At 37.0% G+C, this 18,502-nt stretch overlaps 1 protein-coding gene across 11 annotated transcripts in view; it reads right to left on the minus strand.

The window, feature by feature from the left end:
• Ncoa2 (nuclear receptor coactivator 2) overlaps positions 1 to 18,502 on the minus strand; it is a 259,865-nt gene that overhangs the window by 31,834 nt on the left and 209,529 nt on the right. For all 11 annotated transcript variants that reach the window (XM_074068683.1, XM_074068687.1, XM_074068685.1 and 8 more), the window contains 5 exons: positions 17,086 to 17,274; positions 14,062 to 14,163; positions 13,395 to 13,538; positions 10,335 to 10,482; positions 7,466 to 8,735 (listed from right to left, as the gene is read on the minus strand). In XM_074068683.1, coding sequence (XP_073924784.1) covers positions 7,466 to 8,735; positions 10,335 to 10,482; positions 13,395 to 13,538; positions 14,062 to 14,163; positions 17,086 to 17,274 — 1,853 coding nt within the window. The remainder of the gene's footprint in view (positions 1 to 7,465; positions 8,736 to 10,334; positions 10,483 to 13,394; positions 13,539 to 14,061; positions 14,164 to 17,085; positions 17,275 to 18,502) is intronic.

Consider the following 18,502-nt stretch of genomic DNA (forward strand, 5'->3'; position numbering starts at 1 on the left):
CAAAAGAGCAGATACATACACATTTCAGGCAGGCCTAACAGTCACTGATCATCTTTTAAAAAAATTAAACTGACAAAGGGCAAGTCATTTAATCTTTTGGTCTTGAATTCCCTCATCTAGTAAAAAAAAGATGACTGAATCAGTTATTGTGATTCATTGGCAATTTTATAAATTCTTGTTTATTTTATGTCAATCATTCAAATAACTATGAGTATGTACTTTTCTAATTAACTTGAGTGGACTATGACTTATAGTTTGGATTTAGGTTTTGTGGTTAAGTCTAAGAAATAACAACAACACACAAAAAAATGCTGTAAAACATGACTCAAATAGCAAATGTTCATTTCTTTTTAGGACATTTTTTTCTCCTTGGGGGAGAGGGGGTTTGATGGAGTGGTGATGGCCATGAAACAAACTTGAAATAACCATGAACTAGCTAAGCATTGCTTTTTAAATTTGAGTGGTATTTTTCTTCTTACATTTTCAGTTTCAAGTAGCTTTCTCGGTCATTCACCAGCATAGGTGACAAAATGTAAGGAAGCAGGATAAAAGGTGAAGGGTCCCAAACACAGCACTTATTAACTTGATTTTACAAAAGCCCCAGTGTTTCTAGAGTTCTCCTCTTTCAAATTCAGTTTCAATTCCAATACTAAAATCATAAGGCATCGCTACTATTTAATACCTAGTACTTTTCTCCTTCCAGGAAGCTAAACTAATTTAAGAAGAACCATCTATGTGCCAGTATTTAAAAACTAGATATTGCAATCACATAAGAATTGGCTGAGCCAAATGCTAGGATTATTTTCTAGTGAAGAAACAGGCAAGAATGAGATATGTATATAATATATATTATATATATTTATTTTTTTGGTACTGAGGAAGAACACAAGTCAGGCAGTTTCCTCAAAGTCACTGGATGGATTTTGGATTTTGAATCCTTGACATGAGTCAAGAAAAGTGTAACTCCTTATGGCAAATCAAATAAAAAAATGTACAGGTCATACATCTGATAATGAGTTGCACTTACATCAGAATGGCTTACTCTTTTATCCTCCATATGGAGGCTGGATTTGCTAAGATTTTTGCAACTTACAACAAATGTATTTTTTGAAATAGGCTCTCCTTATGTAGCACAGGCTGGCCTAGAATGTGCAATCCTTCTGCCTTAGCCCCCCGTGCTAAGATTACAGGTGTGCACCACCACACCTGGCTTAGGATATCTTCTGATCAGATATACTTCTCCAAGGATGTTCTTAGGTTGAAACGACATTTTATTTGATTCTTCTCAGAGACACTAGCTTAGCAATAAAGTTGGAGACCCATTTTCCAGGGAATTCCTAATGTCCTATTAGAGCAATTATAAGACAATTTTCTTGTTACCCATTTCTAACAAAAGAGTAAGGTATCTCTGTGTGGGAGAGTTATGTCTTAGATAAGGGTTAGATTCCAAAGTTAGTATCCTAAAGTATAGACAAAATAATCCTTAGAGCTTCTTAGGAAGGCCCTGTACTGTATATTCCTCAAAGGGCAACATAGCTTTTCCACCAGAGTGGCAGGATATCATGGCTTCTTTGACCAGAGTTCTAAATGAGGTAGTTCAGGTAGGGCCTATGCTGCATTTAAAAAACCTATAGTTATATGTTTACACTGTTAGAGCCACCAGGAAACTAAGCCCTGGAAAACTCACATCACCCACTTCAGTCGTTCTGTACTCACTGAGTTGACTGGTGAGCAAAACTGAACCTACTTCAATAACCATTTGATAACCACTTTTTTCTTTTAAATGCATAAAAATGCTTTGTATATTTTATTTATTTATTTTTTTGCAGTACTGGGGTTTGAACTCAGGGCCTCCAGCTTGCTAGGCAGGCGCTCTATCACTTGAACCACTCCCTATTCCTGACTTTCTATACTTTAAATGTGTACTGTAAATTATCATGTTTTGCTGAATACATAAGGTATAAATTAATACTTTTTATATAAACATTATTGTCCTCCAAGGATAGTTTTTGCAGTACAGCTGTGGGCACTCAGTCAAGAAGGTGAATGCCTTTTAATCAGTAACACATAATTTAAAATTTTTCCCAGGATCAACCAAAGTTTCTTATAGAAATTTGTACAATTTCCATTGATTTCTCAGGAAAATGTTTCAAAAGTGTATGTGGTAAATATCTGCATAGTTTTATCATAAACAGAGTTAAAGAGATCAGAAAGAGGCTTTGATAAACAGTGAAATGTATCTGCCCTATAAAACCAAGTTTCTCTACTACAATGCTGCCTGGTGTTGAGTACTTTACAAGTGGCTCTTGAAGCTCAGTGTGTGTGGGAGGAAGGTGAGGGAGGTAGGGCGTAGTTGTGATAAGCTGCCTCTTGAAAAAAGCTTTGCAGATTGCCTTTGATGAGAAATATCCAAGATAAGCATGCGCATATAAAAAGTAAATATGTTATTTTTCTTAATAATGCACTTATATTTGCCCCCCCCATCCCAGGTATATCTAAAAGATAGTTTTTTTACATCAAAGATTAAAAATAGTCTGGGTCTAGACCAGTCTTTCCTTTTTTACCTCCTCCCCTTTTATACACACACAATTGTACAATAATTCATCTCAAACTCAACAATAACATCATAGTTTCAAAGAGTACTGATGACAGGATCTGTGGTTCTCTGTAATCTACTTTTGTGTCTAAAATAATGTGATTATGTAATAAGCTAAGTATATGTAAGTATTTGACATGAGATGTTTTTGACATGCAATATGTTATATATGTATGCATTTTAAAATACATTTGGGTGGTTTAAATCAATGTATTTAAGAAAATTTATCATTAATTAAAATATTTTAAAATCCACTGTTTTCCTTGATCAAGTTTTAAATTCCATTTATTTATGCTTGCTGTGCTGGGGAACTAAACCTTGGGGTTCTTGTGCATGCTAATCTATATCCTCAACTATAATTTTTATTTAGAAAAAATTTACCAAAATTAAACTGACTTTCAGATTTTAACCTTTGCCATTTTAAGAATAAATCTACATTGGGGGAGGCATGTAGCTGCTGGGCGTGAGGCTCTAAATTCAATCCCCAGCACTGCCAGGCAGGGGTTGGGGGCGGGGAAGGGATACTGAACTTAATTCAGTATCAAAAGGAACTGGTTCTATGGAGACTCATAGCTATGGACACTATTCACTATTTGAATGAATAGTGAATGAATATTCAGCTTTCTATCTGAAAATGCAGATGAAGTTTTCGTCACTAGAAATAATACTGCTTTGCCTAGTTATTTCATCAAATTTTTAAAATATATGTTTTACATTAACTTATTATAAATTTATTTACTTTTTAAGTTTATAGGCCTATATGCCACATCCCTGCCATAAGTTTACTTTAAATGTTCTTTAAGGAGATAAAGTCAGCATATGTATATCCCTTAGGCTGGTTAACAATAAAATTCAATGACTTGGCATTTTCTTCTAAGTTTTAGAAGAGACGAATTTGATTACATGAAGTTTCTGACAAAAACAAAGTTTCTTCTCTGACATTTTTAAGTTTTAATTGTCATCAGAAGTTCTTGTAGTCCTTATCCATTTTGTTAGGCACAATTTCTTTGCAAGACAAAAAGATTAATGCCTTCCTTTAAAATGCTTTGCCAAGATACTTCAAAGTTTTGCTTAGGCATCTATTTGAAGGCTCAAATTAGCCACATCAATTTGAGTACTTAGTTTAAACTATTTCAGGCAGAAAATGAGTCAGAAAGATTTTTATAAAAGTTCTCCAAAATGAAAAATAGACTTGATTTCTTTAATTTTTCATTTCTCTGACTTTATGATTTTTTCATGTGTCAAATCAACTTGTTCTTTGAAGGAAATAAAAAGAGCACATGCATCTTAATAATATAAGTATTTCAATAAATTACAAAGGATCTTTCCAAAACATCTTAAATAAAAAAGTATAAACCAGGCACTGGTCGCTCATGGCTGTAATCTTAGGTACTTGGGAGGCTGAGTTTGGAAGGATCAAAGTTCTAGGCCAGTCTGAGCAAATAGTTTGGAGACTTCCAAAATAACTACAGCAAAATGGGCAAGAAGAGTGGCTCAAGTGGTAGAGCATCTGCTTCCAAGTTTGAAGCCCTGAGTTCAAACCCCAGTTCCAGGAAAAAAAAAAAAAAGTAGAATTGTACATTTGCCTAACACAAAATTGTTAAGAAACAGTAACACAATTCTACCACATTTGTAGGGAAAATTTCAGGACCCTATGAATTTAAAATGTGGTTTGCCTTTCTAACTGAGTCAAATACAAAGAGACTATTTCAAAACCCTCATCCTAAGTGTCTCAGTAGCACTTGAAAGGATGTAAGAATATCTTTTGGTTAGGAATCAACCATGCTCCATTGTGTAAATAAGTCAGTAAACATACTGGAAATTTTTCTGTCACTGTTTCTGTTTCCTGTTGGTTAGGAAATGTGGTAGAAACATATCTTGTTTACATACTCTACCTTATAAAAAATACTATTTTAGGAATAATAGCTGCATACCATCAAGTATTTCCTGTCCTTAGTAAGTTAGTAATAAGTTAAACACTCTGTTAATGGCTTTTTTCTAAGTGAAAATAATTGGACAGTTAACTGCGATTCAGGCTCAGTAACTTTTATCATACTAAATAAGTTACTCTGTTCCCTTGAAATGAAACACGTCTTCAATAACCCTGTGCAGCAGGTGATGGACATGCAACTCATGTGTACTGGAGAAAGGAGAAGGACAGCAGGAGGTTAGAGAGTCATTGTTTTACTTTTTTCCTTCTCCTTCTAAGTTTGATCTAAATTTAGGTAATGCATATTTCCTGTGGTAACTTTTCAATTTTCAATGTTTTTGATGTTAAAATTGCTCTGTGAAGTAGTATTTTTGGTGAAGTTTTGAGAGGGTGTGGAGGAGAGTGAGAAGGAGGACTGGATCTCATTAAGAAAAATGTACTTACTATATGCGCATGTGTGTGCCTATCCACCTTGCTTTTTTTCTCATTAGAGTATATTAATTGTACAAAACGGTTTCATTGTGACATTGGCATACATGTGAAGTTCTCTGATCTTTCTTGCTCCCCCTCTCCTTCTGAACCAATTGTTAATGGGTTTCATTACTGTATTTTCATACACGCACTTGAAGAATTTTGATTATAATCAGCCCTGCTTTTTGATCCACCCAAAATGACAGATTTGTGTTTAATTACACCCTGGCTTTATGTTTCCTAGGTGAGACAATCTGGATTAGAAAACTGTTTCTCCTAAATAAAATCATAATCATAAACTTCTTGTTTTATTTCTCCTAAATAAAATCATAATCATAAACTTCTTGTATGAAGTCAGTGCAATCATATATATAAATATAGAAATGCCAAGTAGTGGCCTTCTTCTCTGTTCCTCTAAGTTGTTAGGGTTGTAGGCCTGAGATAAAAATGAATTCTGTTTATGGAAGGAGGGGCCAGCTATGTTACATATTAAGCTAAGGTGGACCTTATAAGCCACAATCTTGCCCTCTAGCATGTGTCAAGACACCTGAGTGACACTATCTATGTCTGCCACCCTGAACTGCCACTACCTCTGTGTAGTCTAATGTAGTAAACCTCAAAAGATTAAAACATTTACAGCTGTCAGTCAAGACACTGCTATTAACATTCTGCTGAAATCCTGTTTCTACCATCTTATGATTTTACAACATAACAGAATAGCTGCTGCACAGAACCTTGCAAGAACCATCCAAGTTCAAGGATAGAATCATCAATGATGTTTACATAATTTGTTTCCCTGGTGAAGGGTAGGGGTTAGGAGGAACTTTAACAATTCTATCTGTCCTCAGGAATGGAAGCAGTTATCAAGACATCAGAGTAACAGAAATAAAGGAAGCTTAGTGCGCAGAAGTGGGTGGAGCTGGCTAGAAGGGTGTGTGTCCTCACTGGTCCTGATGGCTGCCTTGGTCCCAGTCTGGCCTCTAGCTAGTATCTGCTGACTCGGCAGAGGCTCCATAGCACAAGGGGGCACAGTTTTTCTCATCCCATCCAATCCTAATCCCTGAAGATGGCAATACATAATATGCCCACTTGCAAAACAAATTTCAAGAACAAACTTATGAATCATTATTTAAGTAGGGAGACCCTCGCAGCTTCTTCACTTCTTAGTCAGTCATGACTCAAAAGAAAATGTCTGCCCAGCAGGGATTCTCCAAGAAAGGTCCAATGTCAACCACTATGGCTATAATAATGTATCTGTTTTTTAATTAATAAAGAAAAACACCAATGGTTGCTTTTCCCTGTGATGTCATTACTATCTTACAGTACTATTATGAATGATTTTTAGGGGAGGGAATTGAGGAGACACTGGAAAAGATACAAAAATGTATTCAGTTAGGATAAAAAAATTCCAGAAATCAATGGTACAACATGGAGGCAATAGCTAATAATAAATGTACACTTGCAAGTTACTGAGAGTAGATTTTAGGCATCTGTACTACAAAAAATGGTATTTGAGGCAATACATGTGAATCAGCTTGATTTAGCCATTTTACAATGTATACATATTTTAAGACATCAAGTTGTATATCATAAAAATAGATGATTTTTATTTTTCAATTAAAAAAGTGATTTTGAATGTCACCTTACATGACCTGGATTTCTCAGGGCATTACTTATGCAGACAAGCTAAGACATAGTGTAAATAACCTATTAACTTAGTTTGAATTTCTATATGATGACTCAGATATACCACCCATGAGTCAACCTTTATCTCTCCATGCCTCCTATCCATTTCCTCTTATGTAAGTTTTATACCTATGGTCTAGGAAATTCTGCATTAATCAGAAGTGTTAACTGAGAGAGAAGAGAGGTAGAAGGATCTTCATTGACTGGAGACCATCTAAACTCTGATCTTAAAAAGAGAGAAAGATAAATGAGAGATAATTCAATGAAGTCTGTTGTGACATAAACCAGTTTTGAGTAAGTGATTATCTGCAATTTATAAGCTGGCCTGTGGCTGACCCTGATCATGTCTTTTTTGTAGTCCCTGAGCTAGGTATGAATTTCTTTAAGTAGTTACAGGCAAACAAACAAACAAAAGAATATTTTGTGCCCATGAAAACTGTATACTCCAGAGTCAATTAGTAAAATTTACTGAAGCATAGCCATATTTGTTTGTTCATGCAGTGTCGATGGCTGCTTTGTACTACAAAGGCACAGATGAATGACTGTGACCAAGACTACACGACCCACTAAGCCTGCCAACCTATGACTACAAGTGTTATTCTTTGCTAGGCGGAGTGTTCAAAACATGCAGATTCACTGCAAATTAACTCTGTTTTAGGTAAGAACCACTAAGGGAAAAAGCTTATTTTTACCCAATCATCTAAGTCTCTAATTGCCCCTGTGGAGAAAATCCTTGGTGGATACAGGTTACAATACCTCAGAGAAGACATTACAAAACTCACCTGGTCACTGGGCTCAAAGCTCATCTCTTCCTTCTCAGTTTTCATAGCTATTAGTTTTGTGTTACTGGCAGGGTCTGTCTTACTGTCCATCCGCTCAAGTTTGGGGGTTATTTCTGGTAAACCAATATCTTTAGTATCATCTTTATCTAGCAAATAGCGAAGTAGTGCATTCTCTTTCTTCTTGGGGCTCACTGGCTCTTGTTTAATAGTCACTTCTGATCCAGGAGCTGTGCTGCTGGACTCCTGGCTCAGCTCTTTGCCTGTAGCTTCTGCTGTTAGCTTGGCCAAGTCCACAGGGGAACTGCTGTCCTGCAAGAGTCTGTGCAAAATTTTATGCTTCTCCTTGAGTGAGGTCCCATGTGTGGAGCCAGGCCCAGGCAAGCTACCTGTGGAGTCCTTGTTTGTGTCTGACAAAGAGCTGGGCAACGGTGAAGGCTCCATCTGGTCAGACTTGGTGGTCAGCAGCTGCAAGAGTTTGGTCTGCCCTTTGCTATCATGCAGTCGATTCTGTCCCTCAGCTCTCTCTCCACTTGTGGCCTGGGGCATGCTGGAATCATTTGTTTCCTTTTGCTCTCCAGGATGGCAGCTGTTCTCCACTTGTCCAGTTGTACCTTCTGATGGCTCCCCATAAAGTCCAAAACAGTCTTTGGAGTCCAAACTTCCCATCTTGCTGAGTGGGGGAGGATTTATATTAACTGGGGAGTTTTGCAAATTGCCCATTTTTAGGTCCGGTGAAGCCAACGATGACCCCAATGAGACCCCGTGCCCCTCACTAAGGGCCTGAAGTGCATTGAGAGAACTGTTGGTATAACTATGGCTATTTCCTGTGCTGCTGCAAACTCCCACCGGGGAATGCAGGCTTCCTGCAGGGGAAAATTGACTAGGCGGGATGCGAGGACTGCCAGCCACGCCGGGGCTCATGCGATGCCTTGGTGAAAGCATGGAGGTGGGCTGCCCTGGATTCATGCCAGGGCTGCCTTGCGAGGGACTGTTCATTTTGAGTGCATAGTTACTACCCTGAGGAGTGGTTGCTTGCATGCCTGACACATGGTTCATTCCCCCAGAACCACCAAATCTGCCCATGGGCATGCCCATTTGTTCCTTTGGGCCATTTATGGGAAAATTTATATTGCTATTGAGGGTCATGTCCTGACCTGGGTTCCCACTGCACATGGCCTGATGGGCAGGGCTGCTAGAGCTAATTGGATTCAATGGCTTCCCCATCGCTGGTCCAGTAAGATCCGGATTCATCACACAGACATTCTGTTCTCTGAATAATGAAGAAAGAAACAAATATAAGATAAATGGAAAAACAGTTAGTTATTATTAATTTGAAAAATGAGATGGCCTCTCTTCTTTACCAGAGCAGATTACATTTAAAGGATAGACAACACTTGGGTGAAAACATCTGTAATTATGGACAAGGCTGAACATGTACAGTTTTGGACCAAGAGGGATGTATTTTAGGGAACTCATTAAGATGTCTGTGGTTTTACAGAGAGGGTGTGTTTAAATCTGACTACTACCTTACTGAAATTGCAGTTAGTATATAGGACATAAGAGAGGTTCCAATTATATAATATATCCTCCTCCTCATGAGTAAATGACAACTTGTGATGTCATAAAGAAAGGACCCAAACCAAGTATAGCTGCCTTCAATTATTTGCAAGAAATTACAACGCCTAATAATGGACACACATGTTGGATCCTCAAGGGGTCTGATACATACTATTTGGCTCAAGAGAGACAGCAAATTTAGGGGGAAAAAACTTACCCCTAGCTGTCAGAGAAACTGGTTTCTCTGAGCCAACATTAACTTATGTTTGGAATTAGACCACTTTGTCTAACAGCTTTCCACTCACCTCCCTAAGCCCCTGCAAGTCAGAGCAAGAGCCTGAGAGACCACATGGTAGAGACTTTGGAGAGAATGTACTTTGTAATTTAATTCCCCTATTCTTGGGCTATCCCAGTCCATCCCCTTAACTGATGACTAAAAGAAGATTTTTGAGCAAGATGATTTCCCAAGCCCCATGAGATTTCATTTTCAGCCTTGGCAGTCACTTCTGAGTTACCAAACATGTTCACAAATCCAAACAAAGCAGTTTTCACAAATTGTCAAACATCAGCCTTCGTTAGGTGGGTGAAATCTGCCACATCTGTAATCACTTGCAAATTGTTTCAGTTTGAGGTCAGATTTATTAATAGTTTGCAAACAGGACTGCTAATTTTTTTTATTCCTACATTAAAAAGTAAATAATTAAGAAATGTAATAAAATGGGACCAAAGTAACTTCTGGTAATATCTCATAAAGTTCCATTTAACATATACCTAAATATTTAATTGAAAATGTAGTCATTTTCCTAAGTGTATGTTCTTTATACAATATGGTTTATGATATTTACTTCTAAAATCAATCTTTCCTTCATCACAGACGTATTTATCACCATTCAATTTAAACTCTAATGTCAAGAAGTTAATTTAAATTCAAGAATGAAAATCTAAAATATTTTAAGAATATACATTTGAGAGTTTTAGATTTCAGCACACAAGATTAGAAATTATTAAGCACTAGCTTCAATATTCTTGCTCTTGCTTATGTTGCCACTGGGAATTTTTCTACTTCAGTATAAAGAGAGGTCATGTCAAAAGTTAGTACTATCTGTGTTCTTCTAGCCAGGCCTTAAAATTCAAAGGATGGCTCTACTTTACTAATATGATGTGCTGGTTTTTAGCCAACAGTTAACAACAACTTTAGTTTTATATTTTATATTACCAGGACTGATGAACAGAAATGTCTAGCAAAGCTCTAGAATCATTTGTTGCTTTTGTAACTTGGGAAGGGAAAATGAGTTCTTAGAAGTAGGATTACCTGTGAAGCATATGTAAAGATATTACAAGCTGAGGCTCATTAGTAGTCTGAGAACGGATGAGTTTGCTCTTCGTTTGTGCTGCAACAAGAGTGCCATCGGACAAGGAAAAACGATAGATTTGACTAAATGCCAATCCTTGTCTTAGTACTGCAGGCAAACAAGGAAACAGAATGCATGTTTAGAGCAAAAAAAAAAAAAAAGAAAAAGAAAAAAACAGTGTTGGGGTGGGATTAGACATTATAGCAATAATCTTGTTTCATGATATTTTCCTACCAGTATGTTAAAAACAGTTATAAGTAATACATCATGATATTAAAATGTTGTAAAATTTTAAAAGCACATTTACTTTTCACTCAAAACACCAATAAGCCTAGCAGATTATTTTTCTTACAAAAACGAATTAACAGTTTGAATCTTCAGTGTTCTTTCTCAAATCTTTAGTACCAGGGTAAACAGAGTGTAAATGTTTTCTCAGGTCAAAAGAAGCTTTTCAATGATTTGTTTAAAATGTTAGAAAACAGTACAACCCCAAAACGTAGTATCTCTAATGGGTACAATTGGCTTTTGATTTTCTTTGCAACATAAGTATTAAAATGAAATTCATGGCATTAAATGTGTTTTCTGAATATTCATCTGGAAATGACAAATGTTTAATCTATTATCTAATGCTACTTTTCCTCAATTTTCATTGTTAGGACAGCAGGAATAAAAGTAAATAATTGGAAGGCTCTTTGCAGAGGAAAAAAGGCCAAACAAAACTGAAACAATAAAAGTGCAAATCTTAGTGACTTATAATTGGTTTATTTGAACTTTTAGATAAAAATCAGACACTTCCATTTTCAAACAATTCACAAAATATAACACAAAGCAATTAGGTTATTATATTTCTTTTAAAACAATCTTGAGATTCATCTTTTCAAACAACTGTGTTTCATAACTAGTACTTCATATAAAAATATTTTAATTCAGAAACAAATAGCCATATAATTCAGTTAACTCAAACAATTTTAAGAAGACTACTGTTTTTTCTAACACATAATCCTCAGTACAAATTTTGTGGGTTGAATAGCTAGCCCCAAGGTAACCAAGCACATTTGCCATGCCACAGAATTGCCATAAGTGAATGAGAGAGAGAGAGTGTATGTGTGGTTTGACATGCAATGTGAATGATCATTTCTTCATTTTTTGTTAAAATTTCATTTTGCACAATTTGCCAAATGATTCCCCCCTGCCTACAGTTTTAGTTAGATACAGCATTTAGACACTGCTATCTATTCTTGCATGAAGTCACTCTAAAATGGCAGCATTGGAAATGAAATACCTTACATATGTATATCTTGTTTTGGTCAATATGTGCCTAAAGGTAACATAGATATAATTTTTATAATAGGACTCACATTCCCAGTGACTTAGAATTTCCAAATTTTATGTGACTTTGGCTATGATCCTTAATGACTTTCCATTTCCATTTCATCTACATCCAACATCTCTGCTAAGTAGATATGTGTAAACATGGACCTGAATCATTCAGAAGCTCCCCCACAGAAATAAAGTCTTCCAGCAGATTTCTATTCAGTACAGATGAAAATCCCTGGTGTTATCTATTTCATAAGTATGACTCTCTATATGAGGTTTCCTTCTAGTGGGTCTCATCCATTTAAATTTAGCATAGTGCCTGGCACATCTGTGTAAATCCTCTTACAAGGAACCTGGAAGCTATGGAATTATGTGGGGTGCTGCTATTTAGGACCTAGGGATAGGTCATGGTGATTTCTTAAGTTTCTGTTATCCTTTATTTCAAGTCATATCTAGTGAAATGGTAAGTTAAATATGATTTCTGTCAAACACAGCATCTGTATTTCCTCTTATTCTTTTCAACTTAAAGAAAAATGCTGGAAGGCACAAATTGTGTTATTTGCTTAATTTCTAAGAAATAAAGATGAATAAAATGAGGAAAACATAAGTTAATCAAGAGAGTGTTTTTTCATTAAGTGATCTAAAATGCATAAAGTTTAAACACACAAATCCTACTAGTACAGTGAAAAGGTCACAGATGTACATTAAATGGGGGACCAAACTAAACTTCTATTTTCAACAGCTAGTAACAATTTTTTTTTCTGCAAAGACTCAGACAACTGTCCACACTGAGTTTTGAGGTGCATTGTTCTGCATGAGTCCTTCACATGCTGCCCAACCACACCCTGCCAGGGCATGGACAGAAGCAGAGTTGTTGTCCTTCCCGCACTAGTGCTTATTAAAGCAAAAAGATTCTTCCCCCCATCCCACCCTCTGTTCTTACCTTTAAAAAAATGACCAAAATGCATCTGAGAAAAAGTAACTCTGGAAAAGTTTTTGGGAGTAACATGGCAGTGACCAGTAGGACAGGCTCAGGGGACATCTGAGCTAACAATGACTGAAAGTTCGAGAGCTGCTGCACATTTACAGAGGGACTGTCGGGGTGCCCACCTGAAAGGCTTGCCCTGAGGGTCAATATGATGGTGATGCAAAGAAAAGACAAAGCCATACAAACACCAGGTTCTCACTAAATGCTGAATTTTTACTGAAAGACAACTTTGAAGTCTTGGGTTTAATTCTAGCTGTCCTATTAAGCCAGGAATCTGTTATTCAAGACAAGTCACTTCATCTCTTTGGACTTCTGGAAACATCTTGAGTCTCTGTTGGCCATCATCACGAAGAATCCCATTGTTCTCTCTACCAGGGATTCACTCACTCTAGCAAATTGCATTCATTCCTCTTTCCAGATTTCCCTTATCAATTTTAGACATTTTTAAAAAAAGATTGGATGGTGCCTTGTTATCTTCTCACACATCTAGAAGCCTTACAAGCAACTTCTTCCCCTCTCCTTCTGTTCATTTTTGTCACATTATCATTTCCTGCTCTGTATTCTTGGGCAGCATATGGGCAAATGACACTAGCACAGGCAGGAACAGGGCCACCAGCTCTCTCTTCAGGATGCACTGTTTGAGAAACCACTCTCATGGGAAGCAAATGTTTAAGTAATGTTCCCTTCAAGAAAAGTATCACTCAAAGAAGCTTACCTTCATGATGATGCCTTTTAGCATAGGATACAGATTCCCCTTCATGCTGTGCATGGAACTTCTGAATGCACCGTCTCACCAGATCCTCCCAGCCTGGTTTCATGGCTGCTCTCATGGTACTAGTATCCAGAGAAGTGATCTTGCCTATGAGATAACAGCAGGCATTATACCCACATACACCTCTATTCTTTATGGAAACTGATTGTGAGACCCCTGGGGATATCAAAACCCATGGATGTATAGATTCCTTCTATAAAATGGCACAGCATTTGCATATAACATATGCGCATCTTCCCATATACTTCAAATCACCTCTAGATTACTTCCTAGTATAATTTTAATGCCATGTAAAAAAGCTGTTATACTGTATTGTTTAGGGAATAATGGCAATCTTTTTTTTCTTGAATATTTTTGATCCATGTTTGGTGGAATCCCCAGATGTGGAATCTGCAGATATGAAAACCAGCTATATTTAGATAGGTAGTAGACATGTATCCAAAGGGTATACAGTGAAAACAAGTCTCTCTCCCTCTCTCTGGTCTTCTAGCTCATCAGTACTTCTTACCCCAGTAGCTTCTTGAGAGTCTTCTAAATGTATTCCTTGTATTCCAAAATATCTAACTATTCTGAAATTATTTCTTTGGTCTTCTCTGGAAAGAAAATTTACCTTGGAGATCCTGGCGAGTAGTAAAACTTTCTGATGAGGGAAGAACTGGTCTTTCCTTCATGGGGACTCTTCTTGCCACACATATCAAGCAGGACTGCAAATCTTAAATCATATAAGTCTATGTTTAGCATATTGGTTTTTTAAAGTGATCAAATGTTTACGACATAGCCTCAAAAATCAGTGAGAGAGAGAATGAGAAAACAGTATGTACCTTGGCTTCTCAATGGCTTTGTTCTCTCTTCAACTAAAGTGAGAAGCAGCTGAAGTAGAGGTAGAGTATACTGTGTAGGATGAGCTGAGAGCAGTGGATAAACTGTTGAAGCCATATAGCACATGTGATGGAGGTATGTTCACTGTAGTATGGAGTTAACAACTAGAAACTATCTCCCCAGTAAGGAAAAGGATGGAGGTCCTTTCTTCATTAAATGGCTGAGAGTAATAATCAGCTCAATTTATAATAAAGTATAAAATGATAAAAACTAAAATCTGATACTTTGTTTTGTCAAGGATTTGCCTCCTAAGTTTTAAGTTCACTACAACACAGGAAAACTAGATATACTTTCTACCAAGCAATGCAGGTACCCTAAAATGGCAATAAGAAATTTAACAAAAAATATAAATGGCATATGGATGCAGATTCAGACAACAAACCCCACAGTACCTAGAAAATGCAGTATGCACCAAAATTGCCACATTACAGTTTAGAATTTTGGCCATGGTTATTTTCTCACACCACCCATTCTAAGCATTTATTCTTCCTTCCCCTCAATTGCTTTATTCATTGGGGTTCACTTCTAGAGAACAGGAAAATGTTCTATCTATAGCATGAAGAGCATATGCATACCCCATTCAAATTAGAAAAGGCTGGACAAAAGGCTATTACAAAGAATAAAGCTGTCTCTGTATTTTCTTATGTCACTGACTGATAATTGATCACTTTCAAACTTTGGAAGGGTTTCTTGAAATATATCCAATAATAGCTGGTATCTTAAAATTAAAATGTAATCATCATTGGGGCTCGAGGCATGGCTTAATGGTAGAATCCATGCTTAGTATATTCAAGGCCCTGGGTTTGATTACCACCACACACACACACACACACACACACACACACACACACACACACACACACAAAATCATCATAAAAGCCAAAGTTTTGAGCATTTAATATGAGATAAGCACCTTTCTCACTGCTTTACAGGTTATCAACTCATTTAATCCTCTTACCAATTCTGAGGCACTTAACAGAGGGAAAAACCAAAGTGCAATTTTTAAGAAACTTGCCCAATACCACACCAGTTCTGGTGAAGCCAGGATTAAAATCTGAGCACACCATGGCTCAGAAGTTCTGCTTTGAGCTGGGGGTGTAACTCTGTGGCAGAGTGCCTGCTTAGTGAATATAAGGCCCTGAGTTTGATCTTCAGTACCAAAACCCAAAAAAACAACAAAAAAAGAAACTATGCTGTTCAATTAACAGCACAGCATCTGATTTTAAATGCATAAAAATGTTTGAAGCACAATCTGAAGCTAATAAATTAGCTCAGCTGTACCTTTTTAGAATATTTTCATGGATAACTAGCAGCACTTTCTTTTTTTATAGACAGGTCTAGCCAATACATAATGATGTAGCCCATGTTTGGTTAAAACTCACCATCCTTCTGCCTCAGCCTCCCAAGTGCTGGGATTATAGATGTGAAATACCATACCCAGTTAGTGTATTTACTCTTGTTGTATAGTATAGCATAAAACTGCTTGATCTTCCATACCTCTATCATCTGTAACAGTTCTCCATAGTTCTTTACAATAAAACTTAAAACTAAAATATTAAAATTTAAAATATGTACACATTTAAATAAGAAATATTAAATAGTACTCAATGGCAACAATGATTCAGCCATATTCATTTAAATATTTTACATTCTTTTTTTGTGGTGCTAGGAATTTAATTCAGGGTCTCACATGTGGTAGGCAAGCACTCTAACTTATTACATTCTGATACTGGTATTAGTGATTGCAGATGATGATAAATTGATGCTCAGAGAGGTGAAGGAACTTGCCCACAGTTACAGAGCTGGTAAGTGGCTGAATTTGAAGCTGGCCTATCTGAATACATTGTCTTAGATGTCTCCCTTCACGGTGGTCATCAGCTCTTTCCCTTCTGCTATACATCCAGAATGCATTCTTCAACACTGTTCTTTACCACAGACAGTGACAATCAGCTCACTGGAATGGCTTGCTTGGAGGGGATGGTGGCACAGGGGAACACTACATCAGCATCTCTTTATGGGAATAGCCCAGTGAGTTTATATAGTCTGAAACCCTTCCATTCCCCACTCCTATCTCTTTTATTACACCATGCTATAGACCCAACATCCACATATAAGTGATATGGATTCCATTAATTCCCTGAAAGTCCACAAAAGATGCTGTTTGTACCTGTGTGCATTTTTTAAGTGTTTGTGGCACAATGGAACCCAGGATCCCCAAAATGTTTAGTCACCATTACAGCTAAATGGTACAACAGTCACTAGTCACATGTGGCTGTTTAAATGTTCACAACAGCAGGCAGCTACATACATAAAGGAGCACAGTGCCTACCTCATTTTTTTTTTTTTTTGGGTGGGATTGGGGTTTGAACTCAGGGCTTTGTGCTTGCAAAGCAGGTGCTCTACCACTTGAGCCACATCTCCAGTCCATGGCTGTTTAAATGTAAATTTAATAGAAAAAGAATGCAGACCCTGGTAACACTATTGCAATTTCAAGTGCTCAAGAGTTACATGTGGATCACGGCTGCTGTGCTGGATACTGAAGCTGTGTCACGTTCATCACTGCAGAACATCCTATTGGATAGCAGTGTTCTATAGACTTAAAAACTGAATTTATCACAAAAAAAAGAGTAAAGACTGAAAAGAGTCAAGAAATTGCTTCTCCACTTTTCTGGTATGTAACCATTAGTTTTAGATTATTAAGGGTGAAAGAAGGAATACATACAAAGACATGTAGGATCCTAGAGGTCTGGCCTACCTTCTCCTTCTTCTTTGATGGACTTTGGTTGCGAGACAGCAAAGCACTGCATAGTTTCATATTTCTGATGCGCTTCCTGGTTATCATGACCTTCCTCTTCATTATCAGGTAAAGGTTTTACCAGCATCCGACAGTTGAAGGTATGGCTGTTCCGCCTAGGAGGTTCACCAGACCAGGATCCCCCATTCACTGACAAGACAAAAGTAATCCAGTATTAGAAGGAAACCAACCCCAGGTGCTGAGACTTTTCTAAACAGTTAAATAATACAGAGGTAAAACAATTCTTTTTTTATTTTGGTAGGACTGGGGTTTGCACTCAGGGCCTCACGCTTGCTAGGCAGGTGCTCTTACTGCTTGAACTACTCTATCAGTCCAGAAAACAATCCTTGAGTCAACATTTTAACAACTTGGGAACATCCTTGGGATTTTCAAAATATCTCTACACTCCTTACTCTTTACCTTGCTGCTTCCCTTCAAGTTCATGCCTTGATTACCTATTACTAGAATACCACAGTTTCTTTTTTTTTTCCTATCTTTGATTTTTTGGAAACTTAGTTCAATTTACTTGGATTCAAATTTTACATGGCTCATCCCCTACTCAAAACACTGTAAATGGTACTAACTGTCACATATGTCAAACTTTTTCAAAGGATTTGGACTTCTTGCAGTCAGGAGTATGGAGACCATATCAACACATAAATCAATTAATTTGTTAGCCTATCTCACCCATCTAACCAGATCTTGTACATTCCCCAGCTTAAGTCTCCCCATATTCCACCATACTCAGTCCCATATGAATTTTCCTGCTCCTGCTGCTACCCCACCTAAAACACCAGATTGTCTCTAACTCTTCCTCCAAAGGTACTCATGCTCTAAGACCCTCTATAATAAACACTTCACCAACTACTCAGGCACCCACACTGCCTCCTCTACAGATCTTCTGAAATTGGCTGCTTTTAAATTACTCCCATCACAGCCTCTCTTAACTGTTCCATACATATTTTCTCAATAAGATTGAAACGTCCTTGAAAACACAATGCTAATGTCATTTATTTCTTTCTAAGTGAAAAACTACTTCGACACCTTTTATTTTAGTATTAAAACTAAAAAGTGAACATATTATTTAAGACACAGAGACTGAACTAAAGGAAGGAAGTCACTGCCCTTGTCAGAGAACACTAAGGATAGTAGGTGCTATGGTAAAGTGAATGCTAAACCTCTGGCCTCGAGGCTGCAGAGGAATGAAAAAGGAAAGAAGCTCTGGACAGAAAGAAGTGAATGTCCAGTTGACTATACCACATTATTTAAAAATTATAGAAGGGACTATAGCTAGCTTTATGTGTCTTCACAGAAATTGGAAAGTTTATTTCTCTATTAGCACTTGTAAAAGCTTATTCAGATAATGGAAACTATACAG

The sequence above is a fragment of the Castor canadensis genome, chromosome 3 (assembly GCF_047511655.1).
Source record: "Castor canadensis chromosome 3, mCasCan1.hap1v2, whole genome shotgun sequence".
Taxonomy (NCBI): Eukaryota; Metazoa; Chordata; class Mammalia; order Rodentia; family Castoridae; genus Castor; species Castor canadensis.